At 37.6% G+C, this 22,394-nt stretch overlaps 1 protein-coding gene across 6 annotated transcripts in view; it reads left to right on the forward strand.

Moving 5' to 3' along the window:
• The first annotated feature begins 573 nt into the window (after positions 1-573).
• Positions 574-22,394, forward strand: part of GAS2 (growth arrest specific 2) — a 137,132-nt gene continuing 115,311 nt past the window's right edge. For 3 of the 6 annotated variants that reach the window (XR_010728096.1, XM_066251142.1, XM_066251147.1), the window contains exons 1-3: positions 740-994; positions 9,207-9,371; positions 21,679-21,800. Coding sequence is in view for 5 of the 6 variants with exons in the window: in XM_066251142.1 (XP_066107239.1) it covers positions 9,227-9,371; positions 21,679-21,800 (267 nt within the window). In the remaining variant the exon portion in view is untranslated. Of the gene's footprint in view, positions 704-739; positions 995-2,197; positions 2,421-7,245; positions 7,282-9,206; positions 9,372-21,678; positions 21,801-22,394 lie in introns of those variants that run through there. The other 3 variants (XM_066251144.1, XM_066251145.1, XM_066251146.1) reach the window with 3 other exon arrangements.

The raw sequence follows: 22,394 nt of genomic DNA on the forward strand, positions 1-22,394 counted from the left end.
TATACATGGTATGAAGATACACGTGAAACTGATGAAAGGGAAAACAAAACAATCACCACCGGGTATATATTACTTTTCATCTAGGCTCCACGGAAAGTGGTAACCCGAGGCGATCAGGACGCTCAGCAAGAGGTTACCTATACATTAGCGGTTCAAGCAGACACTTGAACATCTGTCCAGTTCATGGCAAGACTTTTCATCTCAGACTCCATGTCCTAATAAACAACAGTTGGAGAGAATTGCCTGTGACGTTCACCATAATGCTGAGCTGAGGCTGAGAGAAAGAAGCCTGGAATTGTATTTCCTTTTGTAAAGTGAAAACAGCCCTAAGTACAACCTCTTCTAAAATACGATATTTTAGAAAGAAGTGTAAGAAATCAAACTGTTCAATTTGGAACGAAGAGCGGCCGAAGTTACTGGAAAGCTCATGCTTCTGAGTCTGCAAAATCACTGGCCAGGAAAGCAAAACTTTTCCAACACCCCATTTTAATATTGTGCTAAAGCCATTGACTCTGTTAAAACCCTGGAGCTAAATACGATCTCCCCTCCCCGCCCTTTCCCTCGTAGGTTCGTGTTTTGGGGGTCAAGGAGGGGGCTGGAGCTTGGCCCCAACCTCGGAATCGCTGCCAAGGGCTTGTAATACAATCTCTCCCCGTTTGAAGGGTAAATCAGTGTCAATTGCGTTTGCCGTCCACCAGAAAAAGTAAGCATTTTACTTCCGTTCGGTCTATGTAGACTGATGAAATGTAGGAAATCTGTTTCTGGCAGGGGGAAAAAATCGTTTTCCCAAACAGCACCAAGAGGAGCCATCAGAGAAGTATGAAGAGGGGCAGTGCGGCTGTAGCTGCTGCCTCTGCCGCCGGGCTGCTGGGGTGCGGAGAGCGGCTGCTGCAGGACCTGCTCCGGGAGGGGGCTGGGCCCGCGCCGCCGCAGGAGCCGAGCCGGGAGCCCCGGCGCCGCTGAGAGCCGCCAGCAGCCAGCTCCGGACGCGGGGGTGAGCAAGGCGGCCGGGCGCCGCTCTCCGCCAGCGCCGCCGCGGGGTGCGCGCTCTGCAGCGCGGGGTCGCGGAGCCCCTGCCAGCGGGTGCACCGGGGGTGGCGGGGCAGGGGGGCGGTCTTTACCAATAACCCCGGAGACCTAGCTGGGCAGGGTGAAGCAACGCGGACATCTGGATGGGCTCTGGCGCTGAGTGGGTGGTCACTGCAGTGGGTGCCTCTGACTCACTGGACACAACCATGTGTTCCTCATCCCTATTGTGGAACAGCCCAAGTGACCGCCGCGCGAAAAGCCCGCTGGGGCGGCTCAGCCAACCAGGGACAGAAGTGAGGGTTTCTAATTAGCACATCGATTATAAATGCACACTTACGCATTCGTGCACAAGGGTCGCTGTAATGCATGCTGTTGTTGGGGAGAGGGGAGGAGAGTGGGGATGGTCTTAATGGATTGATCCTGATTTTTTGCTTGAGTCAGGAGGCCAGAATGGGAGGAAGGAGAGTGACACGTGGGATTTGGGGTGATGCTCTGCTTTCGATTGATGAGTTTGACAGAGTTGAACCTTTTTATGTGAACAAACGCCAGCCTGTGAATCAACCCCCCTAGGGGAATATTTTGCGTAGTATTGTTCTTTTTGCGTCCAAAGATCAGGGTTTTGGAGTCTGAAATTGTTTGGGGAGTCAACTTTGTTTTGAAAGCATTAATTATTTTGGCAAAATTAAATTTTATCAGCCCAGCAAGGTGAATTGCCATTAACCTAGCCCAGCCATCTGACGCTTCTGCTGTGTTGAAGGCAGAGGGAGCAAACCCAGGGCTTCACGATTGTTCTCAACACGCCTGTACAGTTGGGGGTTGGGGTGGGTTACTCAGTACTTTTCTCCGGTTAAACATTTTGGATATCAAAACGTTACCTGCCCCACCTTTTTCATTTTCCTCCTCTCATCTCCTTCATCTTCACCCTGTTATAGTCAAGGTCGGCAAAACTTTTCTCTCGTGTAAACTCCGCCCTCTCCCCAAGAACCCTCTCCAACAGATCAATTGTGTATGGGAGATCTTATGCAGTGGAAATAAGATCTGCTTGTGCACAGGAACACCCATTTGGCCTCCTAGTGTTAAAATAAAGGCTCAGGCAGGTCGGATGTGCCAGCCAGGCAGGGGAAGTCCACCTTTCCTCCCCACCTGTCCCCTGAGATCCACAGAGGCAAGGCTGAGAACAAGCCCTTGTGCTTATTGCTTCTTTCCCCTAACCTCTGAGCAGTGTGGACACTGATTAACTACAGCTGGGATCTAGTGTGCCCAGACTGTCTTTGAAATCGATCAATGAGTTCCTTCTAGAGGAATGCTCCCCCCTAACTGTGGAGGGGGAGGTGGTGGCTGTGGTGGTCCTCTCCAACATGGGCGTCCTGGTTCTGACTGCCTAAGAGAAGGTAAGGGACAGATGCCTGAGGCATGAGACACTGTAGCCCTCATACATGGCTCTCTGAGTGGGCTCTGAAACTGAAAGGTACCTTGGATTTTAGCCTGTATGCTACTAAACTTTGAGCTTCTTTCTTTACTTTATGGCTAAACACCATACTTTTCTGGTGTGGACTATGCTTTATTGGGAAATACATTTACATGGCCAAATTCATTTTCAACTGGTGCAAAAGGTCATGTGATTGCCATTGAGTTTTCTGGTATCTTGCTAAGGAATCTTAGTTAAAACAAACTTGCAGGGATGGTAAAATGTCAGATCTTATATTAATCTAAGTATGTGATGTATGATTTTAGAATTTTGCTTCAACGCTGCAAGTTTGCATTACAGACTTTTGGAGCCTTTGGAAGGCCAAGTTACCTTGATTGAAACCAGATAAGGAGGCTCTAACAATTTGTTTGCAGAGGGAGTTTGTTAAAATTGCTGCTGATGTTAAGGCTATTTTGGTGTCTTTGTGGTTTTGATCTGAAGGCATGAATAGGCTCCCACTGTGTCTTTTCATTTCTCCTGGGCCACTCTGAAGGTTTTCTCCTCAATGTTTTCTGGCTAGAAAAAAATAAAATAACTGGAGTGAAGGTAGAACATACCACCTGTCAAAATGAGTAATTTTGTGTATTTTTGTCTTAAATGTTTTCAGGGGCAATTCAATTGAGTTATGCTAACACTCTCCCCTTACATGAGACAGATATGCATATATTTTAATAGAGAGTAAAATTATGATAACTCTCAATTACATTATCTTTAAGTAAAATAGAAATCTTTATATTAAAAACAACATATTTTGAAAAAAAAACCCACCAAAATCTCATGGAATTAGATTTATCTAATCAACTTAGATTCAATTTTGATGGAAGTCCTTAAATATTCTAATTAACTTATGAATTTCATATGGTTTTCTATTCAAATTATGTTTCAAGTTAATCTGGTAGAGATCCAAAAATCTGTACTAAATTGTTTGAAAAGTGGTCTAGTAGAATTAAAAAGGAAAAAAAGTCACTAATGCTGTAAAAATATGTCAGTTCCCACTCAGTGTTAGTTTTTTGGCCATGTTGCAAGAAGGAATTTTATTGCAAGTATATCATTATTTGATTCAAGATGAATCATCATGGAGCTCCAAGATAAGAAAGATTCTTGGAAAAGAGTTAGCATTACTTGAGATTGGGCACCAGAAGGGCTGAGTAGGATACCTGTAACGACACTGTGGTCACATAGCCTTGTTACTTTGGGCAAAACGCTTTAGGCCTCCAATCATTTATTAAGAACCAGGAATTTGACTAAGTAAATTTTCTCATGTCTATTTGAATTTAAAGATTTTATTACACAATTAGAATACTAGTAATGAATGTGCTTTTGACTTTAAGCTTGGTACTTTCTTTAATTTGTGGACAAGATTCTCCCATTAGCCAGAAGTGGAGGTTTATTTGCAAGATCTAGAATTAGTTTCATGATTAAATTATGAACTTCAATTTTCTGATTAGACCCTTAGGTTAAGATTTTGCATTCATGACTTTGGTTGAGAGTATGTAGCATTGTAGCGATATTTATTGGTTGGCCAAAATGAATCACATCGGAGTAAAGACCTCAGAATGGTGAAACAGCCTCTTTGGCTGTTAATCCTTTTGAGTCTAGCTTGAAAGATACCATTTTCTCCTATCAGTAGATTTTGGGAGGATGTTTGGCGTGGGATATTTTTTTGTTTAAGTTTTAAAAGATAGTGTTAACGGCCTATAAACTTTGTTTCTTCATTGTTTTACACCCAAAACACAGAAACTGATTAGATAGAGATGAGGTCACTGCTACAGATGACAACAAAGGTAGTCTTAGGGTGGGAACCTTCACTATGGGTTCATTAGCACTCTTTGTTTTAAATCGCCTCAGTTAAGCCCTGGCTGGATAGCTTGGTTTGTTAGAGCATAGTCCTGAAACAAAGATCGTGGGTTCAATCCCCCGTCATGGCACATACAGAAACAGATAGATTTTTCTGTCTGTCTCTCTTTCTTCCTCTCTCTCTCTCTTCCTAGCTCTAAAATCAATAAGTAAATTAAAAAACAAAAACATTTAATTAGCCATAGTTAAGGAGTCTGTGGGGAGGCAAGAAGGGTGTAGTGATATCCTCTCACATTTATTTTGAGAGATATAGCATTCCTATCTTAATAGCTTATGATCTTTAACTAGTGTCAAAAATGAAGAATAATTTGTTAATAAAATTTTTTTAAAAACATGTAAACTACTCATTTTAGAACTCAACGTTTTCATTCATCATCTTAAGGGCTTCATCCTCATTATGAAGAAAATTTTGAGTTTTCCAATATTTATGATTTTATTTGATCAATACTTTGTTTCCATTTCTCTTTATCCTTTGTCTTTTCTTAGTGATTTAAAAGTCTACAAAATATTCCATTTTGTTACAGAATTATTTTTCTTTTTAAAATAAGTCAATGGAAGGTTTATTTTGGCATATTTCCTATGGTTACAATTTAGATTTAGCCAGTATTTATTGAGTATAAAATATATGCCAACACTGATACAAATATTTAATCTTCAAGATTGTATTTGAAGTGTTAGCCTCCATTATATATACTAAATAACTCAGGTACAAAAAGAAAAAGTCATATAACTTGAATAGAACAGCTATTAAGTGGGTAAGTAGTAGAGCTAGTATTTGACCCCAGGAGTTTTCATTCCAATTCAAAACTCCAACTAATATTTATTAATCAGGCTTTTTAGTAGAATCTCATAGCAGACAATAGTGATATAATGTTTATTATTTTATTCTTATTTTTCTTTCTTTTCAATTTATTTTCTATGCAGTATTGTGATGCATTTTTTTTTTTAAAACATGTCAACAAAGTCTAGATATAGACCAGAAACCATCTTGGTCATAATAATCAAAGCACACTGCTAGGTGGTGTGAAATAATATTTTATCTTCAGAGTCAAAACTATGAGGTTTTCAACTGGGATTCTGGAGCAACAGACTAAACACTAAACAGAGTCTTTAAACATATGATATTTTACTTACGGAGTCATTAATTTTTTCTTCTTCCCCTGGGCTAGTTCATGTCTCATCATATTCATAATGGTTATTCCAGAATCATTTCTATGGAAAGAATGAAAAAAAAATGCACACATTCTTTGAAGAATTCTGTATTAAGTTTCTGCATGTTTTTCACTTTAAATTTTATTTTTCTGAATCCAAATCCTGAGGGTTGAGTTATCCATTTTTAGGTAGACCCATAAACCTTGGAAAAGGCATAGTTTAGAGGTCTCATAGAAACATTTAGGTCCTTACTCCTCTTTCCAAAGTAATTATCTTTGCTTAGTAACCTACCAAAGTTACTTATTGAGCTTTTAAAAATATTTAAATTATATAAATTTTAATGATAATATCTTTTAGTGTTTTGACACAGTACACAGTTTTTGTTCTCCCAAACATTAACTTTTTAACAAGTTTTATCCATTGATGAGAGAGAGAGAGAGAGAGAGAGAGAAAGAGAGAGAGAGAGAGAGAGAGAAACATCAACCCGTTGTTCCACTTAGTTGTTCAATTTGGTTGTGAACTCATTGGTTTCTTTCCACATGTGCCCTAACCAGGGATCAAACCCATGACCACAGTGCACCAAGATGATGCTCTTTCCACTGAAACATCTGACCAGGACCCCAAACTTTAACTTTTTTCTTCAAGTCTAGTGAATCATTAATCATTTCACTTCTCATCTTTGAAAGCTATCCCTTGGCATCTCTTGTGGCTTTTGAAAACTTATGAATGAATTCAGAAGATTAGAAATGATCTTTTTATTACAGTTTGTTCTTTGTGAACAAACTCATCACATTGATTAAACATTTGTAAAAAATTATAAAAAGGTTCCAATCCTGTAGTGATCTTTTTACCTCAGCAATATAAACTTGTTTGACTTTTGTTCACACCAGCTTAATTATTTCAGTGGGAACCTACTTCACCATGGAATAAATCTTCCACACTCCTGCTAGCTGGGTTTGTTTCCATGTGTCTTATTCCTGTCTCTGCCTTATCTAAATCCAAGACCTCCAGGTAGTAACTGACTTTCAGCTAAACAATAGACAGTGATTTAAAATATGAAAAAAGGATCAATTTGGACTGAAATCCTAATTTTTTTTAAAAGGGACTTAAACAGAGAAGCCCCTATCCATGACAATGACTTTAAGTGTTAACCTATTTGTCATAAGTTTAATTGCTTATCTTCTACTGCATGCTAATTACCCACTAAGCCTTCTTTCTCCCACTTTTACCTCCTGGTAAACTGTATCTCTTCTTTCTTTCTTTCTTTCTTTCTTTCTTTCTTTCTTTCTTTCTTTCTTTTATCCTCCTTTGTATATGATTTTGATTATATACAAAGCAGCATAACAAAAATTGCTTAATCACTCTTACTGTTTTTACTTAATGATCATCTATAAGTTTTAGAAGATAGTTTGAATTACATTTCTGGCAAAATACAGGACAGATTGCATGAGAAATAAATGTGCCACTGTCAAGAAAATAAAAACGTCACTGTCTAGAGGTATTGAGGGGAAGGATTGTGTCCCTCTGGCTCACTGAAAAACTGTTACATGCCATTAGGCTTACTGTAAACTATCCCTTGATGAATTCTTTACTAGACAATGAGCTTAAGAATCTGAGGTGTCTTCTTGCTTTTACAGAGCAGAATAGGACTCTGATGCTTAAATGGAAGTTGCAGAGCACATAATAGGATGTAGCTAAAGTTACTGACCTACCACATCTCACTTTCAGGAAAGTAGTGGGAGAGATTGTGTCTTGAGAAGAAAGGCATTTTAGAGGTAACCCTTTTAAGATTTCAATTAGTTATGTAAATGTTTGAATCATGTGCTTAAATGTAATATTACTTAAATGTTTGTTTCTGAAGCTAGCTAGCCTATAGGAATTCTCACCAGCTACAGAGAGATGTTTTGTTTTCCTGGGACTAGACCTATTTTTAAAAGAACTGGGACAAAAATGTTTTAGGTTTCTGATACTTAATGACAGGATTTGGAGAAAAATTAGGATTTGTATGAGTAATGTGATGATTAACTACAAAAGAATAGGTGATGGTAATGCTTTAGTTCCTATAATGATATTTTAGTAACACGTGACAAGGTGTATTAAAAATGTTTCACATTTGTAGTGGTTCACTATGGATAATTAATATAGAAAGATTTATAAAAAGTGTTTTCAAAGAAAATTTATGGTAATATTTTTACAAAAAGATTATCAAAGCATAATTGTGTAGAAATGCATTGTTTATGTTTTTAAATTACATATTTATGACACCTTTTAGGTGTTTGTGTTCTAGCTGTCTTTTCTAATGTTATAGCAGAATGTTTGGGAGATGGTCACATTTTGCATCTTAAAGAGTCTTAAAGCAGTCTTAAAGAGGCAAAAATTACCCTATGCTAAAAGAATTAGACTTTGAGATGAGCTAGAAAGAAGTACTATGTAAAGTTCAAAGAATAGAACTGACAAGAGTATATTTACACTTATATAGACATATATAGGAAAGTAAAAATACTATAATTATTGAAATATAGATGAAAACCCCAGTAGAGCATAGGAATCTTACCTCTTGCTAGTTATATTTTTATTTTTGTTCAGTTATGATGCGCTTATTACTTTAATGCACATTTGGTGCATATAATAGAGTCCTACACATTGTTAAACTGATAAGTTTGTTACCTTAGCTGCTTCAATATTATTTCTAGTCTTAGGTCCTATAAACATTGCACATGGAAGCCTACATTCAAGGCCAAGTATATATTAAAAAAACTTTCTACAACCTACATAGTGATACCCATACGATGACCAGTTTAATGAAATCAATTTTTATTTTGTAGAAGTAAGATATTTAGTCACTTCTACTCAAAAGATGATTGCAAACAAAACCTAGGATGCAAAACACTTAAAGTGAAAAGGTACAAAATAAGACAAGAGAAAAACTTGCAACAGTATTTGTTAACATTATGGTGTTATTCTTGGGTTATAGTCTGGTTTCTTGATGGATCTATTTTGGAAAATGTGTTCTTCTGGAAAGAGTTTAAAGACGCAGGTTGAAACCTGACTGTGCCGTGATCTACCTGTACAATCTTGGTTACATCACTGAGCCTCTCTGGTTTTGTCGTCATCAACTCTAAAATGAGAGAGTATAGTAGGGACTCTTTGAAAGCACCTCCTACCCTGCCTCCACACAGTTCTCTTAATAGTGAATCCATGATTGCTCAGTCATCTGCATAGAACCAAGCACTGTGCTTAATCCGAGTCTAGGTGATAGTTTGAAGAGTAGTGACCATATGTTTGCAATAAATTGGGCAAATACTGTCACTGCTCACATTCGGCCCTAAAGTTTGGTGGAAATCCATGGTTTCAAAAATTAATCCAAACAATGGGAGTTTACAATTTAGATACTAAAATTTTAATCAGTAACTTCAATTGGAATTTCTCATCTTAGAAACTGTCTCTAAATATGACGTTTTACGAAAACTTAACTCTCACTGTATTTTTTCTATTTGACCTTTGATCGTTACTATTTTCTACCAAGTGGTTGGTCAACAGTGATAAGACCAGTAAAGATAAAGCAAACAGTATTTCCTGGGGTTTAATAATTAATAACCTCATCAAAATCTCCATGCATCTGGTTCCTTTGTCACTAGCACCAAGATTTGAACAAGAGAAGTCTGTATAAAAAGCAATTGCTCTTTTGTTTCCAAAACAGGTATTACAAGTGGATAAATAATGTGCACTGCTCTGAGCCCCAAGGTACGCAGTGGACCTGGCCTCTCTGATATGCATCAGTATAGCCAGTGGCTGGCCAGCAGACATGAAGCTAATTTGCTGCCGATGAAAGAAGATCTGGCCTTGTGGTTAACCAATCTATTAGGTAAGGTTATAAGATCTCATTCTGTGAGCAAAGATAACAGGTTTTTTTCTTCCCCTCATATAGTGTCCTTCACCTAAGCATGTGACAGCACCTGGGAAAGAAAGATTTCATTCTTTGCGTTTTGCATCTGGGAAACCTGAAGCATGTGGAAAATTTAAATGAATTTCTCAATGTCTCTCACATGAACTGTGCTCAGCAATTCCAGCATCATGCATTAAAATGTGGAAATAAGTGGTCAAATTGCTTATTTCATCTATATGCTGATCTGATTTATTTTTTACCTTTATTTAATGCAGCTCACCAACCCCACCTCTTCTTTGCACACAGTCTGTGACATCTGACTTCTAAAGTGAGATTGCTTTGCCCTACTTTTATAGCACACCTCCTAAAAGTGCTGAATACCCAAATGCTAGAACAAACACATCTATCCTTTGTCCAAATGAGCTGACTAGAGTCACCCAACCTTGAACTAAAATTTTGCTTTTCATTTCACTTTTGTTTTTAGGTACTCTTCCAAAAGGACTGTCTCTGAGGAAAATGCTACCTCGTGGAAGGCTGCCTCTTTTTTAATTCCTATTGTGCTGGCATGATCAGAGGAGAAAATTTCAACCATGTGCATTTATAGAATCCTTATATATAGAAACACGATTCACCAATAGTTTTTCACAGAGAACAAAACTGATTTATGACCCGAGGGAAAGACCCCTAGAGCAATATAAGATAAAGGATTTGAATATCGAGTAAACATATATTTTGCATGGTACTTTACCATTTGTAGAAGTGATTTCACTGATATTATTTTATTATTTACAGAATTTTTCGAGATCAGGGTTTTTATATTCACTTTCTAGCTGAGGAAACTAAGACAGGGTGAGAGATACCCTGTCCACCTGAAATCTTAGCAAAATTTGGAAAGATTTTAGCACATTTTAGCAAGATTTTTTTTTTGCTCACCATGGCCCTGGATCTTTGTAGCTTTTTAACTTCTTTTTGCCTTTATCTTAGGGTTAAGATATTTTCTTTTTCCTTACTATGTGCACACTATTTTGACAATTCTGTGTAGTCTAACCAGGGCTACTGCTTGTGAGTATGCATGTTGTACCTTTCACAAGGGCACCTAGCCAATGGATAAGGGCAGAAACATGGAGAGTATTCCAGGAGGACCCTTTACCTTGCTTTGGAGCTGTGTCCACTGGAAGGAAGAGGCTGCCCCCTTCTGTAATTAATCCATGCGAGAGAGGAACTTTGATATCTATCACGTAGAGGGAATCAAGTTAACCTTAGCAGGTGGATTTCGTCTCTTTATTTTGTCCTTCCAAGGCTCACTAATGATTGTTACACTAGTAATTTATTATTAACTTGGAGCCGTCTTCAGATATGGGCCATCATAAGTAAGCCAGTATGCAATAGAAGTTAAGAGAACAGACTCGATATAGACTTCCTGTGTTTGAACCCCAGAACTGCTGCCTACTAGCAATATGACATTGGGCAAATTACTTAACCTCTCGGTGCTTCAGTTTTCTCATTTGTGAAGTGACAATCATAGTAGTGCCTATTTTGTGGGATTGCAGTGAGATTAAAAGGCTAAAATCTGTGTACTACTTAGAAAGTGCCAGACATGTTGTAAACACTCTGTTGTTGTTATTACAGTTATATATAGATTAGTGATAAGGTTCATTTGCATTTGTGGATAAGTTAATTTCTTTATTGACCATGTATTTGAGTGTGCAGCAGCATGAAGTATTAGGTTAAAAAAATGGACACTGGAATCAGAATGCTTAAATTCAATTCTCAGTTTCAGCACTTACTAGCTCTGTGATATGGGCTGGTGTCTAAATACACTGTGCCTGTGTTTTGTCATCTATAATATAAGTATAGTACTAGCAATTTGAATGAGACGATCACATTCAGAACAAGATCTGGCACAGAGTAATCAACTAGCTATAGCAAATATTAGCTATTGGGATTTTTGTGGTCCAGACACAGTCTGCTAACTACTGGAGGGTAGAGTGGTGATTAAGAAGAGACAGAGCGCCTGTTATTAGAGATGTTGGAGCAGATTGAAAACAAACATTAAATAAGTAATTGAATACATAATTCCTTATAAACACTGTAAGATATAGTTTGAAATCAGAGTGTAAAAATGAGGAGGTGGAAGAGGGACAAAGGATTGCAGGACTTGGGGAAATCTTCTTTAGGGGCTCTTATATTTAAACTGAGGACTGAAGAATGATTAATAGTTAGCCAGACAAGCGTGGAGAAGAGCCTGGTGAGAGGGAATGACACGTGCTGAGATAGAATGGAGTCTGGTACTTTGAAAGAACCGGATAAAGGCTAGTGTCAGCAGCGCAGATCAAGAGGAAGAGAGTTTCATGATACTTGTAGGTGCTAGATCATATACTGTTTTGAAGATAACATTAAGGAACTTTGTTGCATGATCAGTGAAGAGCCATTGAGGTTCTAGACAGGGGGTAATAGTAGTTAATTAGATAGCCTGATATTACAAATACGTTCCAAGGTCCCATGACTTGTCATCAAAGTCATTTTATTTGCTGAATGTGATCATTCACAAAGCAGCTTGATCAGTGTGAGCAGCCCAGGACAACCTCAAAGAATAAAGAGTCAGTGTGTGTGTAATGGAAAGATCCTTGGAATAAAAGTCAGGAGACCTGGCTCCTAACAGAAAGTCAGGAGACCTGGCTCCTAACAGGATGTCAGGAGACCTGGCTTCTGGTCCTGGCTCTGCCACTTGGTAGGAAACTTGCCCAAAGTCACTCAGCTATCTTTTCTGGGCTCGGTGTCCTCAACCATAAAATGAAGGGGTTGGAGTAGATGATCTCTAATGTCCTTTCCAGTTCCAAAAGTCTAAGTTTCCAAGAAATCCATCTCTTGAGACCCAGTTTGAGATCATTAATATGCATAAAAGAGGAGAAAATAGTTTATATAAGTGAATAATCTGTCTTTTAAGTAATAAGACTAATTTTTTTATGCTAGTAGTTAGTAACACAAATGCAATTGATGACATTTGATATCTCAGAAAAGGAATTTTAAAAGAATCTCAAGATATAGTAAACTTCCACCTTGCGTTGACTTAAATTTATAAAAGTAGATAGATAATAGACTTCAAGTGACTATCCTATGGTAACTTATACAGTAGAACAATAACTTGACTTTGTTTAAAAGTGGTAAAACAGGCCCTGGCTGGTTGGCTCAGTGGTAGAGCGTCAACCTGGCATGCAGGAGTCCCAGGTTCGATTCCCAGCCAGGGCACACAGCAGAAGCGCCCATCTGCTTCTCTACCCCTCCCCCTCTCCTTCCTCTCTCTTTCTTCCCCTCCCTCAGCCAAGGCTCCATTGGAGCAAAGTTGGCCCGGGCGCTGAGGATGGCTCTATGGCCTCTGCCTCAGGTGCTAGAATGGCTCTGATTGCGGCAGAGCGACACCCCAAGATGGGCAGAGCATTGCCCCCTGGTGGGCATGCCGGGTGGATCCCGGTCGGTCGCATGCGGGAGTCTGTCTGACTGCCTCCCCATTTCCAACTTCGAAAAAATACAAAAAAAAAAAAAAAAAAAAAAAAAGGTGGTAAAACATTTGGAGATAAAATAATCTTATGTACTAGAATGGTGATGATATGGAAGGGAGAAAAAAATGTATGGCTATGATAGAAGATATTTTTATTGCCTATATTAGGTACATTTAGAATTCACATATTTTAGAAATGAAGTCACTAAAGCACATTTTAACATTATTTATTATTGGCCATTTTATCATCTCAGAAATATTTTTGAATCTATATTATGTAGCTCTCTTTTAATTCATGCTTTGTGTCTAATTGAAAGTAAGGGATATCTTGAAAATATATAGTTCCAAAGTTGATGCTGTCTTTAAATAAAGTATATGATTTTTTTTTTTTTTTTGGTGAGGTAGAAGTTCACATTCTACATTAAATCTTTTAATTAGATTTTACCATTGTGATGTGGACCTTACTTGTGGAAAAGCTTTCTACTTCTTTTTAGTAATACTTGATTAAAATGTAAAATTTTCCTGTATCTTTTCTTCTAAAGGAGTATTAATAATAGTCTGAATTCAGATATTTCTGATCCTACATGTAAAATATCAATTGAAAAATGTAGTTGCTTAAAATTTGGATTTAGATTTTTTGAGTGTGTGGATAAAAATCACTTGATAGAGAAGAAAATTATTTCATTGATTCATAGATCAATATCCTAATTCATGCCACATGTGGATGAATAATACTGTAATATTCAGGTGCATGGTACTTGGTAACACTAATACATGCTGCTTTAGATTCTTAGGCACAGAATTAAAGTAGCAATAGAAAATATTTAGAGTAGCTAAAACTTGTGCATAGGAGTATAAAAGGCCAGCTATCTTATAAAGTTATCTAATATGAGTAAACAGTTATGGTAGTTGGGATTTATTTATGTGATAGCACACCACTGTGATTCAAAAAAATCATCATGTAATATTTACTGAATAATCTTTTTTATATTTATTTTTTATAGAGACATAGAGAGAGAGTCAGAGAGAGGGATAGATAGGGATAGACAGACAGGAGTGGAGAGAGATGAGAAGCATCTATCATCAGTTTTTCATTGCAACACCTTAGTTCTTCATTGATTGCTTTATCATATGTGCCTTGATCGCAGGCCTTCAGCAGACTGAGTAACCCCTTGCTCGAGCCAGTGACCTTTGGTCCACGCTGGTGAGCTTTTGCTCAAACCAGTTGAGCCCGCACTCAAGCTGGCGACCTCAGGGTCTTGAACCTGGGTCTTCTGTATCCCAGTCCAACGCTCTATCCACTGTGCCACCATCTGGTCAGGCTAATCTTATATTTCTAACAATATCAGTTGATCTTACTGAAAATAGTTTTTGTAGTCCAAGTATGTTTTCTAACAGCTGGAATCATAGAGCAGTTATATAACCATCACTAAGAAAAGGTAGCAAAAGAATCCTGAATATCCCTTCTTTCTTCCCTATAAAATGTTTCTTTGGGCATTGTCCCATATTATATGGTAAATATACACATTTCATCTCAGACAGGGTCAGTCAGAGGGGAAGGAACAGAGAAGAGAAGCATCAGTCCTTTGTTGCAGCTCCTTAGTTGTTCATTGATTGCTTTCTTGTATGTGCCTTGACTCGGGGGAGGGCTACAGCAGAGCAAGTGACCCCTTCCTTGCTCAAGCCAGTTACCTTGGGCTCAAGCCAGAGACCTTGGGCTTCAAGCTATCGACCTTTGGGCTCAAGCCAGTGACCATGGGGTCATTTCTATGATCGTGCGCTCAGGCCAGTGATCCCATGCTCAAGCTGTTGAGCCCACACTCAAACCGATGAGTTTGTGCTCAAGCTGGCAATCTCAGGGTTTTGAACCTGGGTCCTCTGCGTTCCAGTCCAATGCTCTATCCACTGCACCACTGCCTGGTCATGCCTGTTTTGTTATTTTTGTTTATGCACTATTTCCCAATTTTTATTGATCTGTGTCCTTAGGATATATTTGAACATCAAATGATTATACAAATAAATCTTGAGAAATTGTCAGTCTGAATAAATAACATGACATTAAATTAACAGTCCCAGATGATAGCCAAAACCCACCATTCAAATAGATGAAATTCTACAAATTTAATAATTATTAATGGATTATTGATAATTGTTTTTGGCTTAGCTTTTAAATTATTGTACTAATATAAATTTTCTCGGTATTTATTTCACTTGTGTTTCTTTAATGATTTAAAAATGATGAGCCTGACCAGGCGGTGGCGCAGTGGATAGAGCGTCAGACTGGGATGCGGAAGGACCCAGGTTTGAGACCCCAGGGTTGCCAGCTTGAGTGCGGGCTCATCTGGCTTGAGCAAAAATCTCACTAGCATGGACCCAAGGTCACTGGCTCGAGTGGGGGTTACTCAGTCTGCTGAAGACCCACGGTCATGCACATATGAGAAAGCAATCAATGAACAGCTAAGGTGTTGCAACAAAAAACTGAGATTGATGCTTCTCATCTCTCTCTGTTCCTGTCTGTCTGTCCCTATCTATCCCTCTATCTGACTCTCTCTCTGTCCCTGTAAAATAAATAAATAAATAAATAAATAAATAAATAAATAAATAAAAATAAAAATGATGACCTGCCTTAATCTTGTTTAATAACACTATGAAATCACATGGCAGTATGTTTTTGAGATAAGATTATAGTTAAGTAACAAAGAAATTGATATCGTAGGTCTTTAGATTTTGGCATATGTGTTTGAATATATGCAGGGACTCTGAGTAAATCATATGATATATTATAAATCAAGTTTTGCTGAATTGATTTTACTTCAGTTTAGAGATGCAATATAACAATTGATGCTACAGTGATATTCCCTTTTTCTGACTTTCCATAAAAGAAAATTGAGTTGTTATATGCTTAATATGACCAATATGTAATTTTATTTTATCAGTTAATTATAAAAATAACCTATTTCCATCACTAAAATGAAGCATTTACTTATTGGCATTGTTGCTGTCCAATACAACTGCTGTCTAATAAGTTTTGAACAGCTTTCTTCACTTTCCTATTTTCTTAAAGACCTTTTACCAGATCCTTGTCCTGCAAAGTTCTTATATTCATGACATAGCCAATAAAAATTCCTTAGGAATGTGGTATATTTTGCAAGTTCAAAAGTTGAAAGAATCAAGTTCATGTTCACAAGTTGACACCTTTCAGAGAAGTTACTGTCCATTTTTTTTAACCCAAGTCTTCCAACAGAACCAGCTTTGTCTTGTCGTGATACAAATGCAGGGTAGAGAGTTGGAATCACTGTGGTACAGTGGTACAGGTGCTGATCTAGGGTTTCTGAATAGAATGAATCATTTCCTACCTCACAACCTTCAAATTTTAGTCACAAAACACTGACTAATTTGAGGTAAGATAGTATTTGAGTTCCTTTGAATTCTGCAGTTAGAGAAAGATACCAGGATTGAGAGGTGCAATGGAGTTTCAGGTAGAGTTGGAGCTTATCCGGAACACCTGTCAAGATAAAATGTGGCAGTTTTCTTCTGCAGTACGTCAGGTCACATATCAGGAGGTGCCTGAATGACATTCTCAACCATTCTCCAATTTACAGGTAAACTGCTGTTCATTTTTCAGCATTGCTATCATTAACTTCAGCCCTAAGCTGTTTCTGTGTGTTCATTTGTTCCCGAAGGGCTTTCTGTGGAGTTTCTCCAGAGAAAAAGAGAACGAATTAGGGAGAGTGCATTGTGATAGGAAATTGTTAGTTATATATTCAGCAAATATTCATTTAAGTAGCCAGGCATGATGACTAAGAGCATAGACTCTAAACCTAGACATCATGGATTAAAGAGCCAGATTCATTGTGTGACTTTAGGCAAGTTACTTAAACTAAGTGCCTCGGTTTCCTCAACCATGAAATGGATGTAATGGTAGCACCCACATCACACTTTTGTGAGAGTATAAAATACACATAGATTGCCTGGCACACAATAAGGACTCAAATGTTAAATATCATTATTAAATGCTATCATGGCTTTAGGAACCTGAATTTAGTACTACTAACTTACTGGGAGGAAAACATTATTTCTCAGAAAAATACTATACAGTAAAGGGGCTTGTTTTTTTCCCAGGTGGCTCAATTCTAAAACACTGTAGCTTAATACTTAATATTTATGGAAATTATGGCAAGTACATATTTCTGGGAGGAATACATTGACATATACAAGCATGCATGCTGATTTTTAGTTAACCTGACCAATGTTTATTTCATACCATTGTGCCCTAATATTTTAATAGGAAGTGACCAACCATAATTTTTAACCAAATTCTCTGATCTTTGTCTACTGGCAAGCTGTCAGTCATGACTGAATTGATGGTATAAAGATCAAAGTCTACAATGATAAACTCCAAAGAAAAGCAATACCTCTAGACTAGGCTACTGTATTTTACATTAGCCTTCATATCAGTAGTCTGTACAACCCAGTGTGGGTCAGTGCTCCGAGATTTATTTTATACATTATCTATCCATTGCCCTAACTTTTCCCAACCATACCAAGAACGTGGAGAGATGGGGCTGAGGAAGAAATGATTCTATGGTACAAGAGTCCTACTGCTTCTAGTATTTATAGCCTAATGTCTCAAACCAGCTACACAAGTTAAATATCTGGTTCTGCCTAATAAAGGTATTTAGTTTTGTATAATGATACTTGAGAAATTGTCATGAGTTCATCACAGCCTCTTCTAATGGATTTGTCATAGTTAAATTCAGCTAACTTTATATTTTTAAAATACTTTTGGTCATATTAATGCAATAAGAATGAGATAATGTATTATGCAGTACAAGGCTTATAGCTGATTTCTTCCAATTAAATAGTACATTTAAAATGTATATTTTATGTTTCTTAATCTTTGGATGGAAAATACATTACATATGAAGGTTTTAAAAAATACTTCTCCATCTTGCTTTTTTCCTTCATTTGAGGCAGCACATTTCAACTATAAAGTATGTAACGGTGTCAGTTTTAGCCAAAATAAAAAAAAATCTCACCTTTTGGAGCTATAAAAAACACAGAATTGAAAGCTGACACCTAATATATTTTTCATTAGATACAGATGTTCAATGTAAATTCGTTCTTCAAGAATTCATGAAAATTAAGATGACTAAAAATTTTCAGGTGTAATGCATAAAAATAAAAGTCATACCTTTTGGTAAATAATAATGATTTTTAAATGGAAGATATTTTATATAATTTTGAAATTCTTTTAAGTATAAAAATTATCTCATCACTTAACATTATACATGGAATCTCTAAATTGCCATGGAGCATAATGAAATAAGAATACCTAGTGACCTCATCCAAATGTAGAAGAAAACCCTAATACATAGTCAACAATGTAAAGTTTACCTTTTTTAACTTGAAAAATAATTAGTAGTTTTTAAAGTATTTCTAATATTTATTTTTTATACTTGTTTGCAAAATATCTTTCTTGTTAGAAAATTCAGGACAATATGCTGAATGCATGATACCAGTTGGGTTGTGCTGGCTTTTTGTATCTTGAGACTATTACTTTCATTCCTGAATTGAGTTGAGCTGCATGCAATTTTGTAATAATAGTAGTTCTGAATAGGCTACATCTGTGGTGAGTACTTAGTGCTACTGATGTTTTGCCACCTGCAGAAGTCATTATCCTAACTGGGGACTGAAATGTGAACTATCCAGTAGGGGAAAAAAAGAACATTACAAAAAAAAAAAAAAAGCAATTCCCTTTCCTTTTTTACATGCCCTTCCCCCAAACTGAAAAAAAAAATCATTTCAAACAGATGTTTCTTGAAATCCAAATATATTAGGTATTGTGAGTTTAACGTTAAGCCAGTAGATACCTAGTGTTCCATTTAGGTTATATTTAATTGTTCATGGATTTAAGCTGCATGCATTTTTCTAAAGATATGAGAGTGTCAACATTAGACTTTAAAATACCTCCTTTTATTTTGCCTTAACCTCGTTTCACAAAAATAGTGCCCAACATTTTCTCAAAGTTTTCCAGTAGTTTATTTCTTTATTTGTTAATTCACATGTTCACTGAACACATTTGCTAGAAGCCTACTCTGTGAATAACCTTCGTAGGCACGCGCGCGCACACACACACACACACACACACACACACAAAGATACACCTCAAGATGTTTACAGTGTACTGAGGAAGACAAGAACTTTATATACAAAATATGTCACTAGCTATAGAAGTTGGATCATGCCAGTGTGAGTGATACCCAAGAGTATAACCATGAACTGGAAAACAGACCAGTGAGCACGGAAGAATCTTTTTCTGATTTCTGATTAAAGGACAGCTGGGACTTGACCAGGCAGAAAGAAGGTAGGGCATTGTAGGCGGGAGCCATGCCAGGAACAAAGGCATGCCGGGAGAAGCTGGATGATCTGCTAATGGAACTGTGAAGGCAGGGTGCTGACCAAGGAGCAGGGTATAAGGATATTAGGTTAGAAAGGTAGATCACAGGATATGGAGAAACTTTAGATATTGGGTAAAAGAAGGTATACTTCATCTTTCAGGTAGAGGAGAAGATTAGAGTCTATTCATAAAGATGAAGAATGACCCAGGTGAGGGTGGTGTTCAGCAATAATAATTTGAGCAATGAGTGTGATATGTATTGGACAGAAAAGTCAAAGATACAAGGAATAGCTATTGTTCTTGTTCCTAGAGGTTTAGGTATCAGTTCAGGAAATTTTTTAATAAGGCCACGGCACAAGGACTAGAAGGAAGCTACAGGATTTGTCACTAATAAGTTATAGGAAATTAAGGCAGGGAAGTAAAATACTCTGAAATGTAAGAGAATTACAGAACTAGTAACAGGAGAGAGCTTTGGGGTAGATGAGTTTGGAGGAGCATATAAGAAAAAAAAATAGTGATTTTATTCAAGCTTGAGGAATAAAGCAATCAGGAGTAACCAAAGGTACAGGATTTTTTTTAGGGTGTTATAAAAATGTCCTGAAGTTGGTTGTAGTGATGATTGCATAATTCTGGGAATACAGTGTACAAAAAATCATTGAAGTCTACACTCGAAATGAGTGAATTTTAAGGTATGCAAACTATATCACATTAAGGCTGTTATAAAAGAGAAAAGGAAGAAAGAAAATATGCTTTGGGAGCATATAAGAAAGAAAAAAAATAATGGTTAACCAGTGAAATGTCAGGGATGAACAATCGTGAATCGTTTCATAAGAGCAGTATAGGCAGCTGTGAGTGGTTGTGAGGAGACAGAATAAAGCAGAGGTCTGCATCTGATAATTCTACGGTTCAAGGACAGCGGCAAGAAGGGAAATGGTTAGAGTGTTTACTTACAAAGAGAGTTTATCAATGGCACTGGTTTTGCCTGTATTATCTTAACCAGGAAAACAAATTCAATGGAACGTAGTGATGTGACTTTATGCATTCATGCTGTTAAACTTGCCAACGGTGGTTGATATATTACTTTGATTCTATTTCAGTGTAAAGAAGGGAACTATGGCATTCTTATTATCAGAGACATATCCATAACAAAATACTAGTTCTTCTTTATGCCCTTGCCTTGTAGCCAGAAGTCATTGAATGGGCCACTGAGGGCGAGAACTAAACAAATCGCAGATGCTGAATTGTACATCATTGGTGTACTAGCTTAGTTCTTTGAGTTTTGCTGACTGCTTGATTGTTAAATGGTGGGGCTCTTCCACTCAGAATATTATTTTATCTCTTTTAATGTAAAATAAAAATATTTATGCAGTTGAAACTGTATTATTAAAATGTAATTTTCATGCTACCAAAGGAAAACATAATATTTCAAAGATAAAATTCTTCCTGGTGAGTTCCTATCCCAGACATGTAACCCAGATGAAGTAGAAATTTTGGTGATAAACACTATGTCAAATATGTTGACATAAATGCCACATTTGTGTTGGGGAATGATTATGCTTTTTATTTTATTTATATATTTTTTTACAGAGACAGTCAAAGAGGGTCAAAGAGAGGGACAGGACAGACAGTCAGGAAGGGAGAGAGATGAGAAGCATCAATTCTTCGTTGTGGCACCATAGTTGTTCATTGATTGCTTTTTTATATGTGCCTCGATGCAGGGGCTCCAGCAGAGTGACCCTTTGCTTAAGCCAGTGACCTTGGGCACAAGCCAGTGACCTTGGGCTTCAAGCCAGCGACCATAAGGTCATGTCTATGATCCCATACTCAAGCCAATGACCGCACTCAAGCTGGTGAGCCCGCGCTCAAGCCAGCAACCTCAGAGTTTTGAACCTGGGTCCTCCGTGTCCCAGTCTGATGCTCTACCCACTGTGCCACCGCCTTTTCTGACTGATTATGCTTTATAAATGCTTCTTTTTGCCCTGGCCGGTTGGCTCAGCGGTAGAGCGTCGGCCTAGCGTGCGGAGGACCCGGGTTCGATTCCCGGCCAGGGCACATAGGAGAAGCGCCCATTTGCTTCTCCACCCCCTCCCCCTCCTTCCGCTCTGTCTCTCTCTTCCCCTCCCGCAGCCAAGGCTCCATTGGAGCAAAGATGGCCCGGGCGCTGGGGATGGCTCTGTGGCCTCTGCCCCAGGCGCTAGAGTGGCTCTGGTTGCAACATGGCGATGCCCAGGATGGGCAGAGCATCGCCCCCTGGTGGGCGTGCTGGGTAGATCCCGGTCGGGCGCATGCGGGAGTCTGTCTGACTGTCTCTCCCTGTTTCCAGCTTCAGAAAAATGCAAAAAAAAAAAAAATTAAAAAAAAATAAATGCTTCTTTTTGTTATTTCAGGGAAGGAGATTACGGCAGAAACGTTTATGGAGAAATTGGACAATGGTGCCTTGCTCTGTCAACTTGCAGAAACTGTTCAGGAGAAATTCAAAGAGAGCATGGATGCTAATAAGCCCACCAAGGTAAAAGATCCCAAGGCAAAATAAGGATTAGGAGGTGGATTGCAATTGTAGTTGCTTATGAATTACATTTAACTTTGAGGACTTTGTTGAGAATGAATATATTGCTGTCTATTAACAACAAAGCACAGAGGTGCTTTTTAATTAGGTAATGCTATTTGTTCTCTTAATTATATAAATTATATAATCCTTTTGGTAAGTCTAATTAAATAAAAGCTTATAGAAATTGATGGTATTAATACAAAACAAGTACTGTGTATGAACTGGCCAAATCTGATGTACTAATTAAAAATTTAGCAGAGGCAATGCATGAAATCTAATCAAGGAAGATTTACTGAATAGATCTTCGTTTCCAGACATATCATTATAGCAGAATATTGGAACAAAATGTTTGGAGTGCGTAATTTTTTGTTTGTTTTAAATAGGCAGTAGGGTTGAATTAAGTAACTTTGGACAAATTTATTTTTCTCTGACTTCTCAGATTTCTTTTCTGCACATTAGTGCCAATATTCTTTCTGTTTATTATGAATACATAATTAAAGTGTGATGTTTAATGTATTTTTGAAGGAAAGAAAATAGACGATACTATTCTTAATT

This window comes from Saccopteryx bilineata, chromosome 1, assembly GCF_036850765.1.
Source record: "Saccopteryx bilineata isolate mSacBil1 chromosome 1, mSacBil1_pri_phased_curated, whole genome shotgun sequence".
In the NCBI taxonomy this organism is placed as follows: Eukaryota; Metazoa; Chordata; class Mammalia; order Chiroptera; family Emballonuridae; genus Saccopteryx; species Saccopteryx bilineata.